Genomic DNA, 26,813 nt, shown 5'->3' with positions numbered 1-26,813 from the left:
ATTTGAGGCGAAATTGATTATATTGATGTTTTATATTAAGTTAAAATAAGTGTTCATTCAGTGTTCTTGTAATTTTCATTATAACAAATATATATATATTTTTCATGTTTATTTATTTATTTTTAAAATCATAATCGGTCGACCTCTAATCCAAATATCCTGAGGATGGTGTTCATTGTTATAACAAGTTGAGGCCCATATAGGTCTTAGTAAATGTAATGCAAACAAGTGACAAACTATACAACCTACTATAATTCTCTGAAGAGGCTGTAAGCGGACCACATGCACAGACACACGCACAAACTAGGAAAACATAAATAGGCCTAGGTAAAGACAATTATTTTCAAGATAACAGTACTAAAAAAACATTTCCTAACAATGTAAACTTGCCCCTGTTAAGAAAAACAACAATAGGGAGAGAAAACAAGAGGACTTAGTCCGACTTCACAGAACAGGCTTGGCAATGAGCTGCCTGGTGCACTGACCTCTCCTGCTGCAGCTAATTTCCTCCTTGGTAAGCTTTCCAGGACCAGTGACCTCTATCCAGTCTCTCTCTGGCCTTGACACAACAAAACGACCCTTCTCTTCAACCCATCAGAATTATACAAGGTAATGTCAATAGTATCAATATTATTCATCCTTTCGCCAGCATAGGTGATAACCTGTACAATAGCAACTTTTGTATGCTTTCTTAAAATAATGCACAACAGGAAAGGCTGTGTCGAAGGAGCAAGAACAACAGATAATCCTATATTCCTTAATGCAGAAATGCGCAACCAGCAGTTTAAGCATCAAGCTACTTAAAAAAAAAAATCTGATATCTAGTCGTCATGCCAACTAACAACTTCCTTACAACTCCCACTAACAACAAATCTTTCCTGGAATGAATTACCTTGTTGGTAAGGTGACACGTCGTGTTAGAAAACAACAACACTAGGATTCAGAGGAGAGAAAAAAAATATGTCTATGCTTTAACTTGAAAATTAGGAAAACCATCACGCTCCCGATATCTCATTTGTTAACCTTAATCCAATTAGCGTGTTAGCATCTGCTTAGCTTTCACATCAATTTAGTGGCTAGCTCGCCCAGCAGCAAGATAAATGGGCCCTGCTGAGTTTGAGGTCTTCGCTGGTCATGCTAGCTGCAGTCAGAAAGAAATAGGGCTAGACAATAAGACAAGACTGTCAACGTGTGGGAGCTGGTGCTAAAAATTCACCATGCAAAAAAAGAAAGAGAAAAAGACATGATTTCATGTCAGTAAGGATATCCAATACCAGACATTCTTTCAACAGCCCTGCTCTCAGTTCACACTTGAAACTGAACCACATCAAACCATTCTGAGCTGGTATCTAGTGGGAAAAAAGGTTCACTTGGTTTGATGGCATAGGAGGGACTGAGCAGGGAATATACCACCAGTATTTTGATGTTCTTTCCTGTGGTTCAACCACTAGGGACAGCATTATAGGCTCACGCTGCATGTTGATAGTAGTATTATCCTGGGTTAAAAAACAGCCCAGGGCTATTGATACTGCTCTTTGAGTAAATATAGAACATTTGCACTGGCAATGGACAAGGAGTTAGTCTTATCCTTTCTGAGTGTTAATAGCATGTTGCCTTGGGTCTGACAGCCATAAACTTCTGAAATAATGTTGTTTCCATGGTAGCTTGTCTTACCCTCAGGAGAGGGGTATTTGTGCAAGTCATCTTATGTCTGCCATGTGACAGAAATAACAGGCTGCTAGAGGGAGGGATGGCACAATAGCCTCAAGTCACCAGCCCCCTCCGAGGCCTTCTCAAATGTCAAACGTTGTTTTTCCAAATGGCAATCCAGAATAAACATGATAATTCTGGCAGCTAGCATTCAGGGGACATTAGGAAAAAGTAGTGATAGAAAAAGTCTGAAGGGGGTGGGGGGTGGGGGGGTGAGTCAAGATGAAGTCAGAATGTGCAGCGCCGCCATTGTTTTGCTGAGGCTTGACATTAATAAAATTAATTTAAATCTATATGCAACTCAGAGGAAAACACTATTGGCCAAAGCAAAGCGTTTCAGTGTTCTTTGAGTAAAACCTACCTTCCATTACCAATCCCAAAGGGACCGACGGATACCGTAGCTCACCAACCAAACTTGCTTGAGACAAACATAAAACGATAAAGCCTACATATGTTAACTTTCATTCCTTCCAGGGCCTGTTGGAGAGATTGTGTAATGCCAGCCCATGTTTCCTAGGCAGCGTTTAGCAATAATCCCCCCACACTACTATCCCTCTTTACTTATTCAACCTCTCTTTGCTAATACAGCAACTACCTGCTGAGTCACTTACTGAAACCACCAAAGCAATGACAACCCACACAACGCAACACAAAGCCAAAGCCTCTGGTTATTGGTGAAAGCATCCTCTCCCGATGTGTCGTGAACAATTCCTGTTGCTGCCTCCTTTGAAAAGGGAATTTACCAGGGTATTTAAGATAACACTACCGAAAGGTGTTGAAAGGAGGAAATGGGAAGTAAAAACATGTTTGTTGCTCTCTCTCAGTGATGCTTTTGTGCTCTTACATGATGTAATACACAGAAATTTTGCAATAAACTGCAAGACGGGCCTCTATAACCAGAGTGGAGATAGAATGTAGAATAAAAGCATACGGCGTAATAATTTTTCCAATTATATTGAAATGGTGGGTGCGAGTCTGCTGGGTATGAAAATGCCTTTGTGCTAATGCCATTGACACAGAGCACAGGCAGGGGATAAGAAAGAGGGGATTATGGGAGAGAGGGGCGGTTGGCTGAATAGGTGTAAGCAGCACAGTATTCTGGAGCTTAGCTAACACTGACTGAGCTGATAGCATTGCGTGTGTCTTCTTGAAGTACAAGGTCAGGACCTGGGAGAGAGAGAGGGAGGGCGGGATTGGAGGTAGGGAAACAAAGAGAGAAAGAACACATAGTGAAGGAGGGTGTTGAAGGGAGAGAGATGAGAGAAAGAAGAGGGAATAGACAGGTGAGGTAAAGGAAGATAGAAAGGCCTGTGAGTGTGCTTACACCTGACCACTGTCTGGAGTCAGGACAATCTTAGTCGAGCAAGCCTCCCTCACCCAACAGACTTGTTGTGGTCAAACTAGCGGGGCAAGGATAGAGAGAAATGCCGGGCAGTGAAATGAGATCATGGCTATCAATTGTGTCTTTTGATATAGTACGGGTAGTTTGGAAACCTTCTATGCTCTGGTTAGAAGTTGGCAGTTGGCACAATTCTAGGATGAACTTACACTCCCATTCACCCTACTCCTGATAGGCTACTTCTTTAGTGCTAAAAGTACAATTTTCAACATTTCCCTGTCCGAGTCTGTAATACCAACATGTTTCAAGCAGACCACCATAGTCCCTGTGCCCCAAAAAAAAACTAAGATAACCTGCCTAAATGTAGCCATGAAATGCTTTGAAAGCCTGGTCATGGCTCACATCAACACCATTTTCCCAGAAACCCTAGACCCACTCAATTTGCATATCGCACCAACCAACCAATCCAAAATTATATCTAGAATCGGCTTCCTATATCGCAACAAAGCCTCCTTCACTCATGCTGCCAAACATACCCTCGTAAAACTGACCATCCTACCGATCCTTGACTTTGGTGATGTTATCTATAAAATAGCCTCCAATACTCTACACAACAAACTGGATGCAGTCTATCACAGTGCCATCCGTTTTGTCACCAAAGCCCCATACACTACCCACCATTGCGACCTGGATAGTTGGCCCTCGCTTCATACTCGTCGTCAAACCCCCTGGCTACAGTTTATCTACAAGTCTCTGCAAGGTAAAGCCCCGCCTTATCTCAGCTCACTGGTCACCGTAGCAGCACCCACTCGTAGCACGAGCTTCCTTAACTTACCTCATTTGCACTCACTGTATATAGACTTTTCGTTTTCTTTTGTTCTACTGTATTATTGACTGTTTTGTTTATTCCATGTGTAACTGTGTTGTTATATGTGTCGAATTGCTATACTTTATCTTGGCCAGGTCGCAGATGCAAATGAGAACTTGTTCTCAACTAGCCTACCTGTTTAAATAAAGGTGAAATAAAAAATAAATCAATAAAAGAAACTGACGATGCAATCTCTATTGCACTCCACTGCCATTTCCCACCTGGACAAAAGGAACACCTATGTGAGAATGCTATTCATTGACTCCAGCTCAGCGTTCAACACCATAGTGCCCTCAAAGCTCACTAAGCTAAAGACTCTGGGACAAAACACCTCCCTCTGTAAATGGATCGTAGACTTCCTGTCGGGCAGCCCCCAGGTGGTAAGGGTAGGTAACATCACATCTGCCCAACTGATCCTCAACACCGGGGCCCCTCAGGGTTGTGTGCTCTCCTGTACTCCATATTCACTCATGACTGCACGGCCAGGCACGACTCCAACACCATCATTAAGTTAGCTGATGACACAACAGGGGTAGGTCTGATCACCGACAACGATGAGACAGCCTATAGGGAGGTCAGAGACCTGACCTGTGGTGCAAGGACAACAACTTCTCCCTCAATGGAATCAAGACAAAGGAGATGATTGTGGACTACAGGAAAAGGAGGACCGAGCATGCCTCCATTCTCATCGACGAGGCTGTAGTGGAGAATGTCGAGAGCTTCAAGTTCCTTGGCGTCCTCATCACCAACAACTAACATGGTCCAAGCATACCAAGACAGTCGTGAAGAGGGCACGACAAAACATATTCCCCCTCAGGAAACTGAAAAGATTAGGCATGGGTCCTCAAAAGGTTTTACAGCTGCACCATCGAGAGCACCTTGACGGGTTGCATCACTGCCTGGTATGGCAACTGCTCGGCCTCCGACCACAAAGCACTACAGAGGGTAGTGTGTACGGCCCAGTATGTCACCGGGGCTAAGCTGCCTGCCATCCAAGACCTCTATACCAGGCGTCAGAGGAAGGCCCAAAGAAATTGTAAAAGCAGTCACTTTAATAACTCTACCAACATTAACATAATTCACCTCTTGACACCGATGCCCCCCCCACCCCCCTCCCGCACATTGACACATTGTACCGGTACCCCGTTTATAGCCCCGCTATTGTTATTTACTGCTGCTCTTTTTTAATTAGGGATTTTCTTAAAACTGCATTGTTGGTTAAGGGCTTGTAAGTAAGCATTTCACTGTAAGTTGTATTCGGCGCATGTGACAAATACAATTTGATTTGACATTCATTACCTTATACGAAGTGTTTGATTGTGAGAGTACAACCTGTGTGCCGGTGTTAACATACACGGCTCCGATTGACAAGGGAAGAAGACAAGCTTCATTGACTAATGCTTGAGCACAGCTAGCTAAAACAAACTGATGACAGCGTCGGCCAGTAAATACAGGGGACAGAAGACAAGCTGCTCTACCACCCACATGCTAAGGACATTGTTGTTTGACACTTTTAGAAAACTTGAGACCTGACAGTTCCCACACACACTCCCACACAGATGCTAAAACACCTGCCATTGGCTGCCTGCTTTAGACCTGGCTGTGTGTGTGTGTGTCTCTCCACAGAAAACACTAGATGAGAGGATCAGAGAGCTTGAGGCCTGACTGTTCGCATATGTTGTATTTACCAGTAAGTGTGTACTAGTGTGCATGAATAAACATGTTTGTGAGAGAGTGAAAGCGAGAAAGTGTGTGTGTGGTGTGTGTGTGTGTGTGTGTGTGTGAGAGAGAGAGAGAGAAAGCGTGTTGGACACACAAGCCAGTTTAAAACCAGTGTGCATGTTTTCTGATGCACCGGCCAGTGCTAACAGGCTGGGTAAAAAAAAACAGTCAATGAGACAGGATCACCACAGGGCAGCCTGTCAATGCAGTCATAACTCCCTCATACTGAAAATACCACTTCAAGAGTGAATGTGCACAGGCTTTAAACAGTATTTTTGTAATGAGGATGTAGTAGTGGTGGTGGTGGTGTGGGGGTGGGGGTATAGCAGTCGTGCAGGACGTTTCTTCAAGCCTCACTAACTACCAATTCAAAGAGACACTTGTAAACAAGGAGCCGACTGTGTTCCTGAGGCATCTTCCAGGGAAAAGCTGCGTCACTGCTGCCAGGGGCAATGCTCCGGGCCAGGGCTTGAATGGAGAGCGTGCTCAGTTACCCAGAATAGTTAGAAGTCTGTAGAAAAAAAATTACGTAAACAGACCTGATGTTTAGAGAAGTTCTCTCTTGCTCTCTTTAAACAGGAAAAGTCCGGGTGAGGGCCTGATACTTCTCCCCCAGGCCTGATACTGTACCGTACATTCACTACTGTGCACACTACCCACTGGTCTATACAAAAGCCCAACAGCATTAACAAACATGCTGCAGGCCTAACGGTAACCTATCGCATGTTTGAGCTGCTAATTACATAACAGTAGCCTATTTATTTCCAAATGGCTACATTATTACACAGATAAAAAGGATAAATAGATGTCCAATACATTCCAAACAACATTTCTGGTATTGTTGTGGTTCAGTTGTTCTTTTCAGTGAGAAAGGGGCTGGCTGGCATGGGTACAGTATGTGAAGCCATGCCCAGTGCCCACTAAGACAAGGGACACTTAGTGCAGGACGTTAGATGTGAGAACTTATGAGAGGCAAAGAGAGAGTGCTCATGACGTGCCCATCAGCGAGACAGAGACACAGAGAGAGAGAGAGAGAGACAGAGGCAGAGTGACAGAGAGAGAGAGCTGGAGGGTGGTCCTCCATGTCCCTTCTCGCTCGCCAGCGGCCTCCGGCACGGTTCACTGGTCCTTCGTGACGACCCTGACCATATGCTAATATAAAACAAGCTGTCACTCAAGGTTAACAACCCCAAAAACATGCTCTTGGCTTGTCCCTCCACATGTATCTTCCAAAACATCCATATCGCTGACATCCCAAGTCCACAGTGAATCTAGTAATGTTGGATATGTACGAACACAACATAGATCTGAAGTCTGAGTCTCAAGGTAAAGATATAGATTGCAGGTGAATTCATCAGACCATTTCGAGGGCCCTATAAAAATCCACATTGTGGAAAACGCAGACTGATTCACAGAAATCCAGACATTAAAAGGGAATTCAACTATTTAATATTTTTTATTGAACTTAGTAGGCAAGCATTACATAGCGATAGCAGACACCAACCCACATAGCAGATGTTTTGCCGGTGTCGGAACTGCATGGTAGCTGTCAAAATCAGTGATCACCCAATCGCGAAAATGTAGCCTATATAGAAATAATTACGCTCTAATTGAAAAAAAATAGCGTAACGAAAAAAGAGGATTTCTATCAGCCTAATGGAGGTGTAGATTACATCTCACATTCCAGTGTTCTAGCGTGTAAATAAGGCTGCATTTCACATAATGCAACTACGTGCAGCCAAAAACAAATGTCCTCTAATGACAGGAGCCGCTTGTAGATTTGACAGCTCTAATGCAGTTCCACCTCGACACTGCCAAAACATCCGCTATGCAGACGTTGCCTGAAGTGGATCTGATTGCACAGAGCCTTAAATGTATTGAACTTATTAGACAATTCATTGAATTTGCACAGGACTTGAACTAAATGCATAAGCTTCGTATTTTCCTGCAACGGCACAGGAATGCCCGTTAGTGTGTGTTGTGGGTGTCTAGTCTACACTGTGTAGCCGTTAGTGATAATGCTAATGATAACCTGTTTTTTTTTTATCTGTACTGTTTTGTCTTTCATTTGTTTTCTTTGGTGTAAATTTGTATTTTTAGTAAAAGAACTAAAACCGCCTGCTGGTAGATGGAAAGGCTTTCCCCCAAAAATTCTCAAAGAAATGCTAACTACGAAGAAGCCTATGCCTACCTAGCAGAATAATATCACTTTCATAGATTTTTTCCCAGAACTCAAAACTGGTCTAATGATGTGGTTTAAGTACTGTTTTGTACCAAAACCATAAAATAAAATCGTTTTTTCTATTTTGAAAGTGAAAAACTTAAACCTGGAAAAACAAAACGGAATGAGGATTTTATAGGGCATTTTATAGGGCATAAAAACAGATTTTATAGGGAACTACATTTCTATAGCAAGCCAAGGGTATTGGTTTCAATATGTAAGTAACAAAGCCTACCAGCCTAAATGCCTTTTATGCTCGCTTCGAGGCAAGCAATTCTGAAGCATGCATGAGAGCACCAGCTGTTCCGGATGACAGTGTGATCAAGACCTTGAAACAGGTCAACATTCACAAGGCCCCGGGGCCAGACAAATAACCTTAACGTGTACTCAGAGTATGCGCGGACCAACTGGCAAGTGTCTTCACTGACGTTTTCAACCTCTCCCTGACCGAGTCTGTAATACCTACAGTTGAAGTCAGAAGTTTACATACACTTAGGTTGGAGTGATTAAAACGTGTTTTTTTTAACCACTGGATCAATTTCTTGTTAACAAACTACACCCTGTATATAGCCTCGTTATTGTATTGTGTTACTTTTAATTTCATTTTTTACTTGAGTTTATTTAGTAAATATTTTCTTAACCAACAATTCAGTTAAAGAAATAGCGTTAAGGGCTCCTAAGTAAGCATTTCACAGTAAGGTCTACACCTGCTGTGACAAATAAAAATGTATTTGATTAAAGAGAAAGAATGGGAACCCTGATTGTCAAAGTCACTTACAGAATTCCATGGCTCCAGTGGAGGGGAAAGGATTTAACATGCACACTTTAGGCTGAATCAATGTGAGCTATATTGGTTCATTGACCCCTCATGTCATCCATGTTAAATAATGCACTCTTCACTTAACCACCACTCAACTTCCTAAACAGGCCCTCATTATCTTTGAATGAGCTACACGGCCTTGACAGCGACAGAACTGCTACGCTGCCGACACACAGGGATCTTGTTCCACTGCTCTCGTTACATGGGCGACACTGCTAGACAACCTTGGCTGTTGGCACAGTCAACCATTACGGCTACGGGTAGGCTACAATGTTAATTTATTCTCCCTATGGCTGAGCCGACACCCAGAGCCATTTGGGTCTGCAACTGACTACCAAGTTGAATCAAGGGTTCAAGAGTTCACGCTGTTGTTATTAAACACAAAGGCTACTCACAGGTGAGCTCCTTTGAACTAAAGCTATAATTCCAGACATAACAATTGCAGTTCTCATTTGAGGGGGCATGGTCTACATAGTCTAGGCTAATTATTGTGATATGGGAACTTCGTTTCCACTTAGAAACTTGGAGCAGTTTTAATTAGAGGTCGACCGAATAATCGGAATGGCCGATTAATTAGGGCCGATTTCATGTTTTCATAACAATCAGTATTTCTGGGCGCCGATTTGCCAATTTAAAAAATAAATAAAAAACAAATTTTTATACCTTTATTTAACTAGGCAAGTCAGTAAAGAACACTTAATTTTAATGATGGCCGAGGAACGGTGGGTTAACTGCCTCGTTCAGGGGAAGAATGACAGATTTTCACCTTGTCAGCTCGGGGGATCCAATCTTGCAAACTTACAGTTAACTAGTCCAACGCAAAAAAGACCTACCTCTCTCTCGTTGCACTCCACAAGGAGACAGACTGCGTGTTACGCGAATGCAGTAAGCCAAGGTAAGTTGCTAGCTAGCATAAAACTTATCTTATTAAAACAAATCATAATCACTAGTTAACTACTAATGGTTGATGATATTACTAGATATTATCTAGCATGTCTTGCATATAATCTGACTCTCAGTCAGCATACAAGTATCTGACTGAGAGGTTGTAGGCAGAGGCAGGCGCGTAAACATTCATTAAAACAGCACTTTCGTGCATTTTGCCAGCAGCTCTTCATTGTGCTTCAAGCATTGCGCTGTTTATGACTTAAAGCCTATCAACTCCCGAGATGAGGCTGGTGTAACCGAAGTGAAATGGCTAGCTAGTTAGCGCGCGCTAATAGTGTTTCAAATGTCACTCGCTCTGAGCCTTGGGGTGGTTGTTTCCCTTGCTCTGCATGGGTAACGCTGCTTCGATGGTGGCTGTTGTCTTAGTGTTGCTGGTTCGAGCGAGTAGAGGGACGGAAGCTATACTGTTACACTGGCAATACTAAAGTGCCTATAAGAACTTCCAATAGTCAAAGGTTAATGAAATACAAATGGTATAGAGGGAAATAGTCCTATAATTCCTATAATAACTACAACCTAAAACTTCTTACCTGGGAATATTGAAGACTCGTGTTAAAAGGAACCACCAGCTTTCATATGTTCTAATTTTTTTAAACATTTATTTAACTAGGCAAGTCAGTTAAGAACTACCCAAAACATTTGACCCAAGTTAAACCATTTAAAAGGCAATGTTACTAAATACTAATTGGGTGTGTATAAACTTCTGACCCACTGTGAATGTGATGAAAGAAATGAAAGCTGAAATAAATAATTCTCCACTATTATTCTGACATTTCACATTCTTAAAATAAAAGTGGTGATAATAACTGACCTAAACCAGGGAATTTTTACTAGGATTAAATGTCAGGAATAGTGAACGACTAAGTTTAAATGTAATTGGCTACGGTGTCTGTAAACTTCGACTTCAACTGTATGCAAACACACAAGATGTGCTAAGAATGATATGTACAGTTGTAGATATAGAGTGAGCTATGTCAAGAATCCAGTATATAAATAAAAACTCAGTGAGTATAAACAGTGTAACTAAAATGCAATGAACAGTCATATAAATATCATTACAGTATTTAATTGCACAGTACAAAAGCCCATTGCAAAATGGATAGAATTGCAGGAAATTAGCTTCCGGACCAGAGTCCGAAATATAAATATATATACCGTACCAGTCAAAAATGTGGACACACCCAAACTCTCTCAATTCAAGGATTATTCTATTTTCTACATTGTAAAATAATAGTGAAGACAAAAAAAAGTATTAAATAACACATATGGAATCATGTCATAAACAAAAAAGTGTTAAATCTAAATATATTTTAGATTCCTCAAAGTAGCCACCCCTTGCCTTGATGACAGCTTTGCACACTCTTGGCATTCTCTCAACCAGCTTCATGAGGTATAACTTTCCAACAGTCTTGAAAGAGTTCCCACATATGCTGAGCACTTGTTGGCTACTCTTCCTTCACTCTGCGGTCCAACTCAACCCAAACCATCTCAACTGGGTTGAAGTTGGGTGATTGTGGAGGCAAGATCATTTGATGCAGCACTCCATCACTCTCCTTGCTAAAATAGCCCTTACACAGCCTGGATGTGTGTTTTGGGTCCTTGTCCTGTTCAAAAACAAATGATAGTCCCACTAAGCCCAAACAAGATGGGATGGTGTATTGCTGCAGAATGCTGTGGTAGCCATGCTGGTTAAGTGTGCCTTGAATTCTAAATAAATCCCAGACCGTGTCACCAGCAAAGCACCCTCACACCTCCATGCTTCACGGTGGGCACCACACATGCAGATATCATCCATTCACCTACTCAAACACAGCAGTTGAAACCAAAAATCTCAAATTTGGACTCATCAGACCAGAGGACAGATGTCCACTGCTCTAATGTCCATTGCGCGTGCTTCTTGGCTCAAGCCAAGTCTCTTCTTATTGTTGTCCTTCAGTAGGTGTTTCTTTGCAGCAATTCAAGCATGAAAGTCTGATTCACTCAGTCTCCTCTGAACAGTTGATTTTAAGATGTTTGTTACTTTAACTCTGTGTAGTATTTATTTGGGTTGCAATCTGAGGTGCAGTTAACTAATGAACTTATCCTCTGCAGCAGAGCTAACTCTGGGTCTTCCTTTCCTGTGACGGTCCTCATGAGAGACAGTTTCATCATAGCGCTTGATGGTTTTTGCAACTGCACTTGAAGAAAGTTTTTGAGATTGTCCGCATTGACTGACCTTTATGTTTTAAAGTAATGAAGGACTGTCGTTTCTTTTTGCTTATTTGAGCTGTTCTTGCCACAATATCGACTTGGTCTTTTACCAAATTGTGTGTCTACACAGTATCAGGGCTCTAAAGTGCAACAATTTTACTCACATTTGCACCTAAAAATATTTTGCTGTGCAAATTGGAATTTTAATTTAGGAGCACCAGTGTGCCCAAAAAAAACACCAGATGATAATTGTTACAATGATTACTTAACTGTACCCCAGCCCGAGTACCATGGAGAATACACAAAGCAGATTCATGACTGTCATGCTTGCACCATTACTACAAAGAAAACGACTTGTTAGCGCAAATATTTTGAATTGCGCTCCTAAGTTATTAAACTTAGAGGCATACGTGATCTGTGATTTCTTTTTTTTTTAAAGTCAGCATGGATCCTCCGAGTATGGACATTATCTGTATAGAAAATATGTAATAAGCAGTAGTTATATATAATGAGCCTTGACTAGAATACAGTATATACACATATGAAGAGGGTAAAACAGTATGTAAACATTATTGAAGTGACCAGTGTTCAATGATTATGTATTAGGGCAGCTGTCTCTAAGGTGCAGGGTAAAGTACCTTGTAGTAGCCGACTAGTGACAGAAAAAGGTTCAGGTTAGGGTACTGGGCAGATGCCGGGCTAGTGTTGACTGTTTAACAGTCTGATGGCGTGGAGATAAACAGCTTCTATCAGTCTCTCGGTCCCAGCTTTGATGCACCTGTACCATCTCCGCCTTCTAGATGGTAGTGGAGTGAACAGGCCGTGGCTCGGGAGGCTGAGGTCCTTGATGATCTTCTTGGCCTTTCTGTCCAGCCGTCTACTGCTGCAGTGTTCACCAACACTGACTCTAATCCTTCCAACTCTGTCTCCCCCTTGGCTAATCGACACACTCAGTCATCCAGATACACAAGCACATGAACGCACATGAACGCACAGTCGCATACAAGTGAAAGTGTGCAAACACGGACACACACCTAAGAGAGTGAAAGCCTATCTGTCTGGAGTAATTTGGTTTTCCTGCCACTTCGACACAGTTCCACAACAGCCAACTTCCAAGGCAACCGTACGCTACAGCACACAACAGTGCTGAAGAACTGATACCTAGCTAGACAGACTGTAGAAAATGAGGAAAAAACCAACATGGAAGAACAATCAATAGTTTGTGATACTGCACTGCTAATAACACCGTATATAGTAGAAACCAAAGGGGCTAGGCATTTCTAAGCTGACTGTTAATGATGAACTCTGGTACTTTGATCAATAGTGAAAGTGACTAATGTGTTCTGAAATGGACTGAGCTGCCAAGAAATATCCATGACTAATCAGTTAGGTAGTGGCCTCGTGTACTGAAGGATCTGGAATGACACAGTTCGGGTCCAAAATGACAGTTCATCTGTCTGTGCTTCGGCTTTCTGGGATGAGACATCTCTATTTCTGTCTGCTTTCGTCTCGGAATGAAAGCAACTAATCACGGCTTGCCTCGCCATCTCCATTTTTTAAAAGCGACAGACATTGGCTTGGGAAGTAGCATTTATACTCTGTCTATATGTATTTCCCTCCCACCCTCCTTGTATCAGCGCTGTTTCTCCTGGTAAACAAGTAATTGTATCCTAGGGGTAGGAGATGATGGACGGCCTGTTGCTAGGTACAGAGACTATGCCTGACCCACCTCTGTTATCGCTCATAGCTAACAGGTTGACATGTTTCTGTAATGGTCATTATTTCTGAGGGAACTCAGAGGGCATTGACCCCATCTGCACAAACAACTGTCTTCAGAGACCTGGGGAAAAGACAAGAGCGCTCTCAGGAGTACGAGGAATCACTGAGCTATGAAGACAAAATGAATAGCTGCCATATTGAAATAATCTTCATTGGTGTTGGAGGGGCCTGTTAACAGAATGGACAATGTGATCCGCTGTGATTGGAAGTCTCAGCCAGGTGTCTTCAGTTGATGTATATAGACGTGTTTTAATCTAATCAACTATATCCACTGAGATTGTCTGATGCTTTAAGCACACGGTTTGATTTTTTAAAATGAAGACACAAAGAAAGGCTGAAGGGAGTCCAACCGCAATTGATTTGATTGTGCTAGGTCAGGCTCAGACATGCTGCGTTGTGTAATAAAAATAAAAATTAAAGCAAGTGACGAACACCCATTGTCTCTCTTTCTCTCCTCCCTGCTGCAGCGACCACCACAGAAAATCAGTGTCCATCTGGCTGTCCATGATGCTAAAGCTGCAACATAATTACAGAAATGTTTGACTGTTACTGAAATCCGTCATTTGTTTAGTAAAAACATTCCCTATTCACTCAACCCTTGCTCTCTTTATATGACACATGAATGCATCGCATGCACGTGACCAATAGGGTCTGACATACAGTGTATCACAATCACATGAATAAATTCATTATAACAAACTGTGGGACCTTACAGAGACGAAAGAGTGTGTTTTTTTTATTTTTAAATGTCACAAAAAAAAAACAGTTATTAATTTGTCATTATGGATTATTGTGTAGATTGATGAGGGGAAAAACAAATGAATCCATTTTAGAATAAGGCTGTAACGTATCAAACCGTGGGAAAAGCCAAGGGCTCTGAAAACTTTCCAAATGCACTGTAACTATTGAAATAAAGAACTAAAGTTCAATGGTTGGTGGCTAATACAAGGCTGCTATACTAATGATAATGACATTAGCCTACTTACTATAATGATCATAATAGCAATAATAACAATACAAAGGAGATCAAGAAAAGGGAGGGTTATTAGGCTATTATTATAATAGTAAATATAATTTCTCTGACAATTTTGAACAGTGTAAACACCACAGAGGCTGTTCTAACGGAAAACAAGTGTAAAGTATTTTTATTACAGCAAATATTAAAAACAGCCAAATTTGTGAAATTGTTTATCTGGTTGCGTGAGGCTTGGTGCTCACGGAATCAGTAGGCTATTAAACAAAAACTCAAACAGGCAACACAAGCAGGATCGGTTCTATTTCTGTAGCTAGACATGCACTACATGATAAAAGTATGTGATACCTGCTCATCAAACAAAATCATTAATATGGAGTTGGTCCCCCTTTGCTGCTATAACAGCCTCCACTCTTCTGGGAAGGCGTTCCACTAGATGGGAGAACATTTTCCTCTCTCCTCACTTTTCTTAGACAAATAAGGCAAGGGCTGTTTGCTCGTCTCCTAACTTTGCTGCTGCCTCCGCCGCATTGCTCTCAACACCTTCCGGAAAGAATGTCGGTGTTGCCAAGAGGAGAATAATGGTGATATAAACGGCCGACAACTAACATCAAGCATATTTCAAAAGAGATTACTCAAGCACTGGCACTTCTTCCTCTATTTCTCACATGAGGCTCTGCATAGAGCACATTCCATATGAGCACATTCCATAGAGAACAAATCACAACAACGATGAGTCATTGAGAAACATCGATAAGTATTTTTACTCATAAGAGACAAACTGATAAGGGGGATTGGTTTGCATAATTTGTTTTGGGTTGCACTTCAGATGAAGGTTCAGTTAGCCTAAGAACCTAACGCTACAAATGTCTGTCTGATCTGATAAGAGAGTGCATTTCATGACTACTTGAGAAATGGGTAGGTAACAAGGCCAAAATAAATGCCTGTTTATTGAACCATTGTGCCCTCCTGCCTTAATCCCAGTCAAACCTGTTGAGATCAGAACCAACAACAATGCCATTCCATGGAGTTAAACGTCACCAGCGTTGACCTGTATTTGCATAGACATGCTCGGGTTGATAGGAAGAGCCTGTTGGACTTGATCAGCTGTGGCAGGGCAATGTGTTGAGTTTCTCCTCTGTGCCTTAGCGTAAAGGGAAAGTTCCTCCACAATTGCTCAGCTTTCTGCCACACCTGTTACAGCCTCTGAACGGCTAACGTGTGACTTGGACCATGACGCAACAAGACACAACAGTACAGTTGAGTCAACAACTCAGTGCTCTGCTCTATAAAGAGCCATTACAAAATGGTGTGAATGCTAATTTGATGACTGATGGAGGAGAAATGAGCCTGAGTATAAAAATAGACCAACATCTTGGACATATTTAGGCGGCCAGATGGCCAAGTAGTGAGTCAGGGGCAAAGCCATGAACAGGTGCCGAGTCAACAGTGTAATCCGTAGGCCCAGCATAAAACTGTGATAAGCAGCACATTTTCCCAGTCTAACGACACTCTCGTGCACAATAACGCAGTGTGGTATTACCAGCAATCTACAGGGAGGTCTCTGCACTGTGAAGAGAACAGCCTACACACACCTGTTCTATGACATTTCAAAACAGGATAGATGGAGATCCGTCATCAGTCGCCAAAGTTAAATAACAAGCATGGGGTGTTCGGCTTGGGAAAAAACAACAACATTTCAACCTGTACTCAAATCAGTTAGCGTTCTGCTAACTTGTTATGTAGGGGCTCACTATCTGGCCTAAAATTAACATGAGACCTTCTAAGACTTCGACCTCACGACCATATGTGCCAATGTGGTCAAAATGAACAGTCGCCATGACTACCAGAGGAAAATCAAACAGATTTGTTTCACGGCAGCTTTTGCTTGACAGGAACTAAAGGCTTGCTTTGACTTCCCTTTCTACTATATAACAGACATCTATTTCACGATGCCTCCGGTTTTGCTGTTGATGGACAGGTGTGACTTCTCTTTCTGATGCACCTGCTACTCAAATTAGGCTAAGCTTAGTGAGTCTTAAAACAGGTGCTAAAGGCACCCTATCCATTCTCTCGCTTTCACACGTTCTAACTCTAACCCGACACACAAATCCAGAGGATTTCACGCTGCTCAAGGCCATGTCTCTTGTGTGGATGACGTTTTCAGATGTGGGAAAGGTGCTTTTGACTAAAACACACAGCAATTCTATTAACAGCCTTAGTGTTAGGCTAGGTGATGTGTTGCGAGAGTGAAGTAAAGGATGTAGAGTCGGAATTAGTAGAATTTGATTTCAGAATTTTCCTAACGGTAGCTTGCCTAGCACATACAATATCGTATTGAGTACACGTGAGGAGGCCCCTTGAAATGACTCATGCTAGAGGGCAGTGTAAAAAGGGTGCAACCAACAGTGGATCATTAAGCAGGTTTCACACACTATCAGGACATCGCATAATTGTCAATAGCACAAACATATGATCAATAGCACAAACAGATAAGCTTTTATATATAGGCCAATGGGAAACACCCTGGGGGAAAAATACTTGTTGAATATGAAATAAACAAGCCTAGGCCAACAACAAGTGCAAAAGGTTGCGAAACCCAAACTGTTGAGTCTTTCTTGGGATACATTTGTTTAAGGAAAACGGTTGAATAATCATTTCACAGGACTTGTTTATTTGACGTGTTTATTTTATCACAGTGCTGAATGGCAGCCACAGACAGCCATTTACTTTTCACTTGGCCAATTGGTCAAATCCATTTCAAGGTACCTGACAAATACCTCAGGTCTGCTCAAAAAGAATAAACAGCAGAGGGCATTTGGCCCTCGCCTCAGCAGCAGAGAATGTCAGTGATGACGTTTATTTCCTTGTATTTGTTTGGGCTGAAAAGAGACATGCTGATCTGCGGAGGCTGCTGAGGGGAGAACGGCTCATAGTAATGGCTGGAAAGGTGCGAATGGAATGGCATCAAACACATATTTGATACCATTGCACTCATTCTGCTCCGGCCATTACCACACGCCCTGTGTGTCTTACTATGGTTCGCCTAGAACCTGTCCTTGACTGCTGCTGCAATCTCCATCGTTTCCAATAGAATAAAGGCTGTGTGTTACATAAATCAGTGTCTCTCTTTCTCCTTCCGTTTTATTTTCTTTCCCCACTCTCTCTCAAAGGTCAGTTGTGTCACAGAGAATGGATCACTGATCAGTTGAAATTTACTGGCAACGTGCTTACCTCGTATCCTCAGTGCCATTCAATCCAGCATTGTCTCGGCGTCTGCATTCATGTAGAGTCGACTCTCACATGTCCACAGTGTTCAATCACCTGCTAAAGAGAACAATTCAACAATGGTCATATAGATATTTGTACATCAAAACGTGTAAAATTGCACAACACACACACTCACTTAATTTCACGTTGGACTTGCCACACAAATACTTTCGTCAAAAGTTGTGTAACTATGTGGTTTTCATCATGGCATCACTCAAACATTTGCTCAGGTGAGAAATGTTTCCAAAGATGTAATCCAATTTGCCCATAGTCTGCATTTGAGATAAAATGTTGGCCACAACAGTATAACTAGCTACTGTACGTATGCAATGACTAACGTCACCCATCTGGCTTTTTAGTTGATTCAAAGAACAATTTAAAACATATGAAAGCAACTTCCTGCTTATGTTATTAACTATAAGGAAACACGGGCAATGTTTAATCGGTTAGTAAGCTTATGTTCAATAAACTATGCATACACTGCTAGCTTTGACAGCTAACAGCAGCTCGCTAGCGTTTAGCCATGGGTGAAACAAAGCCCTAGTAAACTCCCTAGTTTAGTTTTGGATGCAGCTAAACCTAATGACTAGTTAACTTAGCTAGTTACTACGTCAATATCAAAACAACTCTCGCTTTTACATTTCAACATTCAGTCTTGTGAAACCCCTGATTGAAATGGTTTGTTTTACGAAATAACAACGAAGTCGTTTGTGGAAAACAATCTATGTACACCGCTGGCTACGTGACATTTCTCGACAACAAAGCCAAATGTGTCAAAACTGAAACTGCGATAAAGAGGTGCGTTTTTCCTAATCAAGCGCGAGCTTACCGTGTCCCGAGTTCATCATCTCTCGAGCGAGCAGGATTACAAAATCCACTGAATGGATATGAACAGTTTACCGGACAGTAACAAAACGTTGTATTGTTATCACTTCCAAGTACTGCGTCGTTGTCTGAGCCTCATTTCATGCCCAGCCTGTTGACAGCTAACTGCTAGAAGCACAGAGTTCCTGAGTGAAAATACCCATTAACGTCTCCCAAGGCTAGAGTAATCAAAGTCGATAAGAAGGATCATCAACCCGAACCCGTTCGGGGATTGATTATACAGAAGTTTTGGGATTGTTTCCCAATATTTTTTATTTTAGGACTATAAAATGGACTTGAAATACATGTCACAGATAAAAAGTTTATGAAAAATGTTAAATGAAAATGATATTGACCTTTGTAGGTTATAAATGGAGCACAGTTAGAGCACACAGATACACTTTGTAACTTTGGTATCTAGATCTTTCCACTGTGGATTGTCTCATAATACTACCAAAAATAAGAAATAATTGTACTTGACTATCTAGCCATCAAATACACTAACACGCACACTAAATGCACAGCATTCACTTGAAATTATGCATCAGTCCATCTCTTGATTTCAAAGAGTAGATTATTATTTGTGTCATTGAATCCATTGGAAAAAATAAACATAACTTTTGTGGGAATTGCTTGTTCTCATATAATATAATGGGATTCTATCTTGATTTTTTACATTTTATTTAACTTGTTGATGACCATGACATTGATGCGGTATTGAATACAATCAAGATCATGACGTAATTTAAATCACATTTGGATTATTTTCACCACCTCCTGAAAGCTGTGCCCATTTTATGACTTTCACACAGCTTGAGATTGTCCTTGGTTGAGAAAAGTGCTATTTAAATGGACTTCACTGATTGGAATAAAGGCTTGTATGGTAATGAAGCATTGCCATCTAGTGTTAATAACTTATAACTGTTGCTACTCTCCCAATTCATTTGGGACATGTTTTGTATCCACTACAGAAAATCATCTCAGGAATCTACATTACAGCTACATTACATTACTACTACATTACATTTAATGCACATTTTTACTCTATACAAATTACATTTAGACTATGTTTAGATTAGTCACAGACTCTAGTCGAACTCTTATAGAATACCAAAAATAAACAAAGAGAATTGAGAAAGAACTCCGCACCATACCTTGCTTGTACTTAATGTCTTTAATCAATTCAATCACTCCCTTCCTAACTCTGTATCTTTCATCTCTCAAATACAGAACCACAAGCAAGATACGTTACAAACTCAAAGTATTCTAAATTAAATCACTAAGCCCCTTGCATGCAGACAAGCTGAAAGAGCATTCTGCCCAGAAAGAAACATGGCAGTTGGCACAGTATCTGAAATCTGCAGTGTGATGACGTTTGTCTGCCTACCAACTCCCCCGGTGGGGTTATGGTAATGAGTTGTGACACAGAATAAATGTAATGTTTGTCTTGTTTTTATTTATTCCTTTAATAAGGCCTCGCTGCCTCTCAAGTCCGTCAAGCCCCACTCACTGTTAGTGAAATATGACTTTACTCTTCGACTGAAGTCTTCTTATGTATATGTGTATGTCTCAGGCTCAGTCAAATGTATTTGTATTATGTCCGTTTCAATATATGAAAATGATTGATTATTTCAACTTCATTTTACAAATCTAAGAACCTTTTTTTAATGTAGGAAATGCAGTTGGTAGTTAGTAGCTAGACTGTTTTCAAACTCTCCTTCCAGACTCATATCAAACATCTCCAATCATTTCTAAAGAAAATCAAATCAAGAGTCATGGCTTTCTATTCCGCAACAAAGCCTCCTTCACTCACGCTTCAATGCCAAACTTACCTAGTAAAACCAAATAGTAAAACTGACTATCCTGGACGATCCTCAACTTTGGCGACGACTCATCTACAAAATTGCTTCCAACACTCTACTCAGCAAACTGGATGCAGTTTATCACAGTGTCATCCGTTTTAAAGCACCTTATACCACCCACCACTGCGACCTGTATGCTCTAGTCGGCTGGCCCTCGCTACATATTCGTCGCCAGACCCACTGGCTCCAGGTCATCTACAAGTCCATGCTAGGTAAAGCTCCACCTTATCTCAGTTCACTATCTCAGTTCACTGGTCACGATGGCAACACCCACCCGTAGCACGTGCTCCAGCAGGTGTATCTCACTGATCATCCCTAAAGCCAACACCTCATTTGGCCGCCTTTCATTCCAGTACTCTGCTGCCTGTGACTGGAACGAATTGCAAAAATCGCTGAAGTTGGAGACTTTTATCTCTCTCACCAACTTCAATCATCTGCTATCTGAGCAGCTAACCGATCGCTGCAGCTGTACATAGTCTATTGGTAAATAGCCCACCCATTTTCACCTACCACATCCCCATACTGTTTTTAATTATTTACAATTCTGCTCTTTTGAACACCAATATCTCTACCTGTACATGACCATCTGATCATTTATCACTCCAGTGTTAATCTGCAAAATTGTAATTATTCGCCTACCTCCTCATGCCTTTTGCACACAATGTATATACTCCCCTTTTTTTCTACTGTGTTATTGACTTGTTAATTGTTTACTCCATGTGTAACTCTGTGTTGTATGTTCACACTGCTATACTTTATCTTGGCCAGGTCGCAGTTGCAAATGAGAAGTTGTTCTCAACTAGCCTACCTGGTTAAATAAAGGTGAAATACAATTTTAAAGAATAAATCAAATAAAATGAAATAAACTCTTGTTTTAATATGGTGAAACTATTCCTGCTGAATTTTTTTTTACTAAGGAAATATTGAACATCTAATAGTCAAATAATAGTGTTAAGGCAGGGTTGGGTAGTAATCTGATTTAAAACATGTTTTTAACTGTAATTGGTTATGCTGCCAGCAAAATCATTGTAATCGGATTACAAATACTTTTGGAAGACTAGATTACACTTTTTTGGATTACTTTTAAATTCAGAAAGGGTGTTTACAGAAAAAAAATACATTATGACACCTTTAAGTTTTTTCAATGACATTCAATTCAGCATTGATAAAAGGTGCAAGTTTCATGCTTGTTTTCTAACCAAATGAGAGGTATGAATTCACCAGTTGTGAAGTCATAACTAGCAGTTGGATGCATTCATGTACTTTGAACTTGTTGAGAATTGCTGATTGGCCAAAAGCCAACAAGCTGCGTATACTAATACACTAAAAGTACAGCTATCATGCTTGTAAAGTAATTATAGTGTTCAAATTCATATCAATAGATTGCTTTTTATGAATAATGTTTTGTTGCATTTAACTGCAAGAAATGCTGCTATCAAGGTAATGTCTTTAGTAGGTGTCGTCAGAAGTCAGCATGTGAAAGAAGTTGCAGCTCAGGATGATGGACGAGTTTCCCACTAGTAACGACCAGTTTGGGGGTCGTTAAAGTGGGGGTTTTCCCAGTCGTATGTGGTAAATTCGCACCTCCCACTTGTTTGCAAATGCAGCATAACTTCGTTCCACCTGAGTCTGACCACAAGTCTGAGACCACTATGATGACACACAAACTAAATTTGATGGATTAATTTTGTCTTCTTCCAATGCCTCTTAAGGGGAAAGTAATCCAAAAGTAACGGAAAGTAATCAAATTATGTTACAGAGTTAAAGTAATCCAAAAGTTACGTTACTGATTAGAGTTTTGGACAGGTAACTAGTAACTTACGGATTACATTTAGAAAGTAACCTATTCAATCCTCTGTGAACGTAGGTGGGCTGGTTCTACTCTTTTTTTTAGCTATTTCTGTTTTTTTGTGGAGGAAAACTGAGTGGGTCGAGCATAACACGTCAACCCAGTAACTCATAGATAGGCTAGAAATGTTTTAACACTTACATTGTTTGAGTGACGCTTGCGTTCAATTGCCCCTACTTGTTGCACACAACAAGCTTCTATTCCACCTGTCACAAGGGGATTCATGGCTGATTTAAGATGAAATCGTTACTGTTAACCCTGTTACTTCATGTGGTACTAAATAGACACTTACTATAATCATTCTTATTTATTTAACCTTTTCACATAGGAAAACGTGTTTTTTTATTAAGTTGAACATGTACCCTTTATAACAGAATGTTCAAATTAGTTGAAATCAAACATGTTTTTTTCTCCACCAAGTTAAACCATCTCAAAAGGCACCGAATAGGTGGAACCACCAAGTTGTACTAATAGCTACACCGCTACATGGCAAACAGGTCACTGACTACTGAAAACACGACAAAGACTTGAATTTAGTTCAACTACCACCATGCTACTGAAAATGTAGTTGGATTGCTAGTAGAATTAGATGTCCTGAAACTACTTCCCAACACTGCACATGATAATGTACATGAAAATATCTATGACATTTGTTTTTCATTTTTCAGGGCTCCAGTACCCCTGATTAGAATCAATATAAAATTGACATCAACAGAAGTTAATATTTCATGGCAATGTGTCCCCTTCTCCTATATTACACTTTGACTAAGTTAATATCCATAATGTACATGCTATGTGTTCTGAAGGTCAACTATCCAGGTGTGTCTTCTTCAGGCATGACTCCTATCCCGCAGCAGTTTGATAGAGAAGGCCAGGTCCACTGTGTAAGCTAGCAGAGTAATGCTGGTCATCACTGCTTCCATGACAACAAGGGTGGGCCCAGTTTTCCTGTCTGTGAGGTCTTGGTCACGTTTCCGTAGCTCCAGGACTCTGGTAAAACACAGTATGGTGGCGACCACATAGAGAAGCACCCCTGTCAGACTGAAGCCAGCCAGCAGGCGGTCAAAGGGCAGGGGGCATCGCCCAGCACAGTCCCCTAGAACCACCATCACTGTACCCAGGGACATTAGGAGACAGAGGGCATACCACGCCCCAGACACCCATAGCTGCCAACCCACAGCTGCCAAACCTACTTTTACCAAAGCTCCACGGACCTGCTCCACCACCAGGACGATCATCTCACATCCTCCCCAGAGCTGGAGCACCTTGAGCAGGCCGGGCACGCTGGCCATGTAGCCCTTCTGGTCCTGGGTCTGGTTGCAGATGAGATAGGCCTCGGTTGCATAGGCCAGGAAGGTGAGACACGACGCCAAGGAGGCGGCAATAGGACGGGGCCAGGCACCTTCATGACACATGACCGCCCAGGGGAAGGTGACTGTGGCGCTGAAGGTCATGAGGGTGGCGAGAGCCGCCACAGTCACGGTCAGGTTCTTCCAGGAGATGGGGACCAGGCTGTGGAACTGGATGATGTTGACCACGTGGATTAGGAGGGTGAGGATGAAGAAGAGGCACCAGGTGAACATGCAGAGGATCCTGAAGGAGTACTGGTGGGTGTCAGAGGTCAGCTCTGAGGGAACCAGGGAGGCTACCAGGCTGAAGGTAAGGCAACCGGACAGGAGAGCCCACATGCGCACCAGAGACAGAGGGCTGGTCAGATCACTGGCCTCCAGTACAATTACAGGCATGGTGGTGGTTCCCAAACAAAGTCCAAAACCAGAAAGTCCAAAAAGGCTGTAGACAGAGGTTTATAATGTTGTAACGGGCTTGTCTGTAGAGCAACAAAGAGGTGTCTTGCTTCCTTTAATAAATATCCAAACCTCAGTTTGGACAAGCTCAAATTCAAGTTGTAACGTCTATTTAGGTTGAAACAGAAATTTGCTTCCACCTTCCGAAAAGTGTGTCAACAACCTAAACCAGGACAATGTACTACACCAGTGAGGAGTCAACTCACAAAAAGATTTCGCACCAACTGAGAAAAAAATCTAAGAACGCTGTCGTGTTGAGCTCTTTTAGTCAGATGACAAACCCCTTTGTACATCTCTCATTTCTGCTAACTCCAAATCCAGGAAAGATCCCTCCAGAACTAGAATATGGTAAGCCCAAAATGAAAGGCCAGCGCATGAGCCAGCGGTCATCTCCACTCTGTTCCATACCACCAATTACTTTGACAATGCAAACCTGATTAAAACCCCCACTTTTCTATCCCTTGCTTCCTATACCCCAGCCTGGTCTCATAGACTAGACGTAACATAGTAAACATAAAGCGGTGACACTCAAATTATTATAATATATTACGTTTTGTAAGGTTACATAAGGCAAAAAACAAAAGTAGGGTGGGTGGGCATATAATGCGAACGTCAAGCAACCAAAAGGTTATTGAGTTCAAATCTCATCATGGACTGTTTTAGCATGTCAGCTAATTAGCAACTTTTCAACTACTTATTACTTTTTTAGCTACCTTGCAACTACTTATCGTGTTAGCTTAACCCTTCCCCTAAGCCTAACCCTAACCTCAACCCTTTTAGCTAACCCTTTCCCTAACCCTTTAACCTAACTCCTATACTTAACCCTAATCCCTAACCCTAACCCCTAGCCGAGCAACTAGCCACATAACTAGAATTCGTAACATATCGTAAGTTTTGCAAATTCGTAACATATTGTACGTTTTGCAAATTAGTAACTTATAATACAAATTGAAATTCGTAACATATCATACGAAATGGTTGAACGACATCCACAAATGAATACATACCATACGAAACGTAACATATCATACTAAACCCTGGACTTCCTGATGGGCCGCCACAAGGTGGTAAGGGTAGGTAAATGCCACATACGCCACACTGATCCTCAACAAGGGGGCCCCTCAGGGGTGCGTGCTCAGTCCCCTCCTGTACTCCCTGTTCACTCATGACTGCATGGCCGGGCACGACTCCAACATCATCATTAAGTTTGCCGATGACACAATAAGGGACCTGATCACTGACAACGATAAGACAGCCTATAGGGAGGAGGTCAGAGACCTGGCTGTGTGGTGCCAGGACAACAACCTCTCCCTCAATGTGATCAAGACAAATAAAATAAAATGTATTTATATAGCCCTTTGTTCATCAGCTGATATCTCAAAGTGCTGTACAGAAACCCAGCATAAAACCCCAGAAAGCAAGCAATGCAGGTGTAGAAGCACGGTGGCTTGGAAAAACTCCCTAGAAAGGCCAAGACCTAGGAAGAAACCTAGAGAGGAACCAGGCTATGAGGGGTGGCCAGTCCTCTTCTGGCTTTACTTTGCCGGGTGGAGATTATAACAGAACTTGGCCAAGATGTTCAAATGTTCATAAATGACCCGCATGGTCAAATAATAATAATCACAGTAGTTGTCGAGGGTGCAGCAAGTCAGCACCTCAGGAGTAAATGTCAGTTGGCTTTTCATAGCCAATCATTAAGAGTATCTCTACCACTCCTGCTGTCTCTTGAGAGTTGAAAACAGCAGGTCTGGGACAGGTAGCACGTCCGGTGAACAGGTCAGGATTCCATAGCCTCAGGCAGAACAGTTGAAAATGGAGCAGCAGCACGGCCAGGTGGACTGGGGACAGCAATGAGTCATCATGCCATGACAAAGAAGATGATTATGAACTACAGGAAAAGGAGGACCAAGCACGCCCCCATTCTCATCGACAGGGCTGTAGTCGAGCAGGTTGAGAGCTTCAAGATCCTTGGTGTCCACATCATCAACAAACTATCATGGTCCAAGCACAACAAGACAGTTGTGGAGAGGGAACGACAAAAACAATTCCCCCTCAGGAGACTGAAAAAATGTGGCATGGGTTCTCAGATCCTCAAAAAGTTCTACAGCTGCACTATCGAGAGCATCCTGACTGGCTGCATCCCTGTCTGGTATGGCAACTGCTCGGCCTCTGACCACAAGGCACTACACAGGGTAGTGTGTACGGCCCAGTACATCACTGGGGCCAAGCTTCCTGCCATCCAGGACCTCTATACCAGGCAGTGTCAGAGGAAGGCCCAAAGAAATTGTCAAAGACTCCAGCCACCCTTGTCAAAGACTGTTCTCTCTGCTACCGCACGACAAGCAGTACCAGAATGTCAAGTCTCGGCCCAAAAGGCTTCTTAACAGCTTCTACCCCCAAGCCATATAAGACTCCTGAACAGCTAATCAAATGGCTACCCAGACTATTTGCATTGTCGGCCCCCTCCCCCCTTTTACGCTGCTGCTACTCTCTGTTTATTATCTATGCATAGTCACTTTAACTCTACCTACATATTACCTCAATTACCCAGACTAACCGGTGCCCCCGCACATTGTCTCTGTACCGGTACCAC

The 26,813-nt window shown here is 41.9% G+C and overlaps 2 protein-coding genes across 6 annotated transcripts in view; both read right to left on the bottom strand.

Annotated features, from left to right (window-relative positions):
- The window catches only part of LOC118389193 (testis-expressed protein 2-like), a 59,216-nt gene extending 40,339 nt beyond the window's left edge, over positions 1-18,877 (bottom strand). For 2 of the 5 annotated variants that reach the window (XM_035779012.2, XM_035779014.2), the window contains exons 1-2: positions 18,670-18,877; positions 17,805-17,897 (exon numbers count right to left, since the gene is read on the bottom strand). The gene's annotated coding sequence lies outside the window, so the exon portion shown is untranslated. The remainder of the gene's footprint in view (positions 1-17,804; positions 17,898-18,669) is intronic. The other 3 variants (XM_035779015.2, XM_035779016.2, XM_035779013.2) reach the window with 2 other exon arrangements.
- Positions 18,878-23,245: 4,368 nt separating this feature from the next.
- On the bottom strand, positions 23,246-24,160 carry LOC118389390 (myeloid-associated differentiation marker-like). The gene has a single exon (XM_035779303.1). The coding sequence runs from the start codon at positions 24,158-24,160 to the stop codon at positions 23,246-23,248; it is 915 nt and encodes a 304-aa protein (XP_035635196.1).
- Positions 24,161-26,813: the final 2,653 nt, after the last annotated feature.

The sequence above is a fragment of the Oncorhynchus keta genome, chromosome 10 (genome assembly GCF_023373465.1).
Source record: "Oncorhynchus keta strain PuntledgeMale-10-30-2019 chromosome 10, Oket_V2, whole genome shotgun sequence".
NCBI lineage: Eukaryota > Metazoa > Chordata > Actinopteri > Salmoniformes > Salmonidae > Oncorhynchus > Oncorhynchus keta.
Note: the sequence above shows the minus strand (reverse complement) of the source record. Positions and strands in the feature narration are given on the sequence as shown.

Coding starts and splice junctions, on each gene's coding strand:
- LOC118389390 (XM_035779303.1), bottom strand. CDS start 24,160: ATGCCTGTAATTGTACTGGAGGCCAGTGATCTGACCAGCCCTCTGTCT.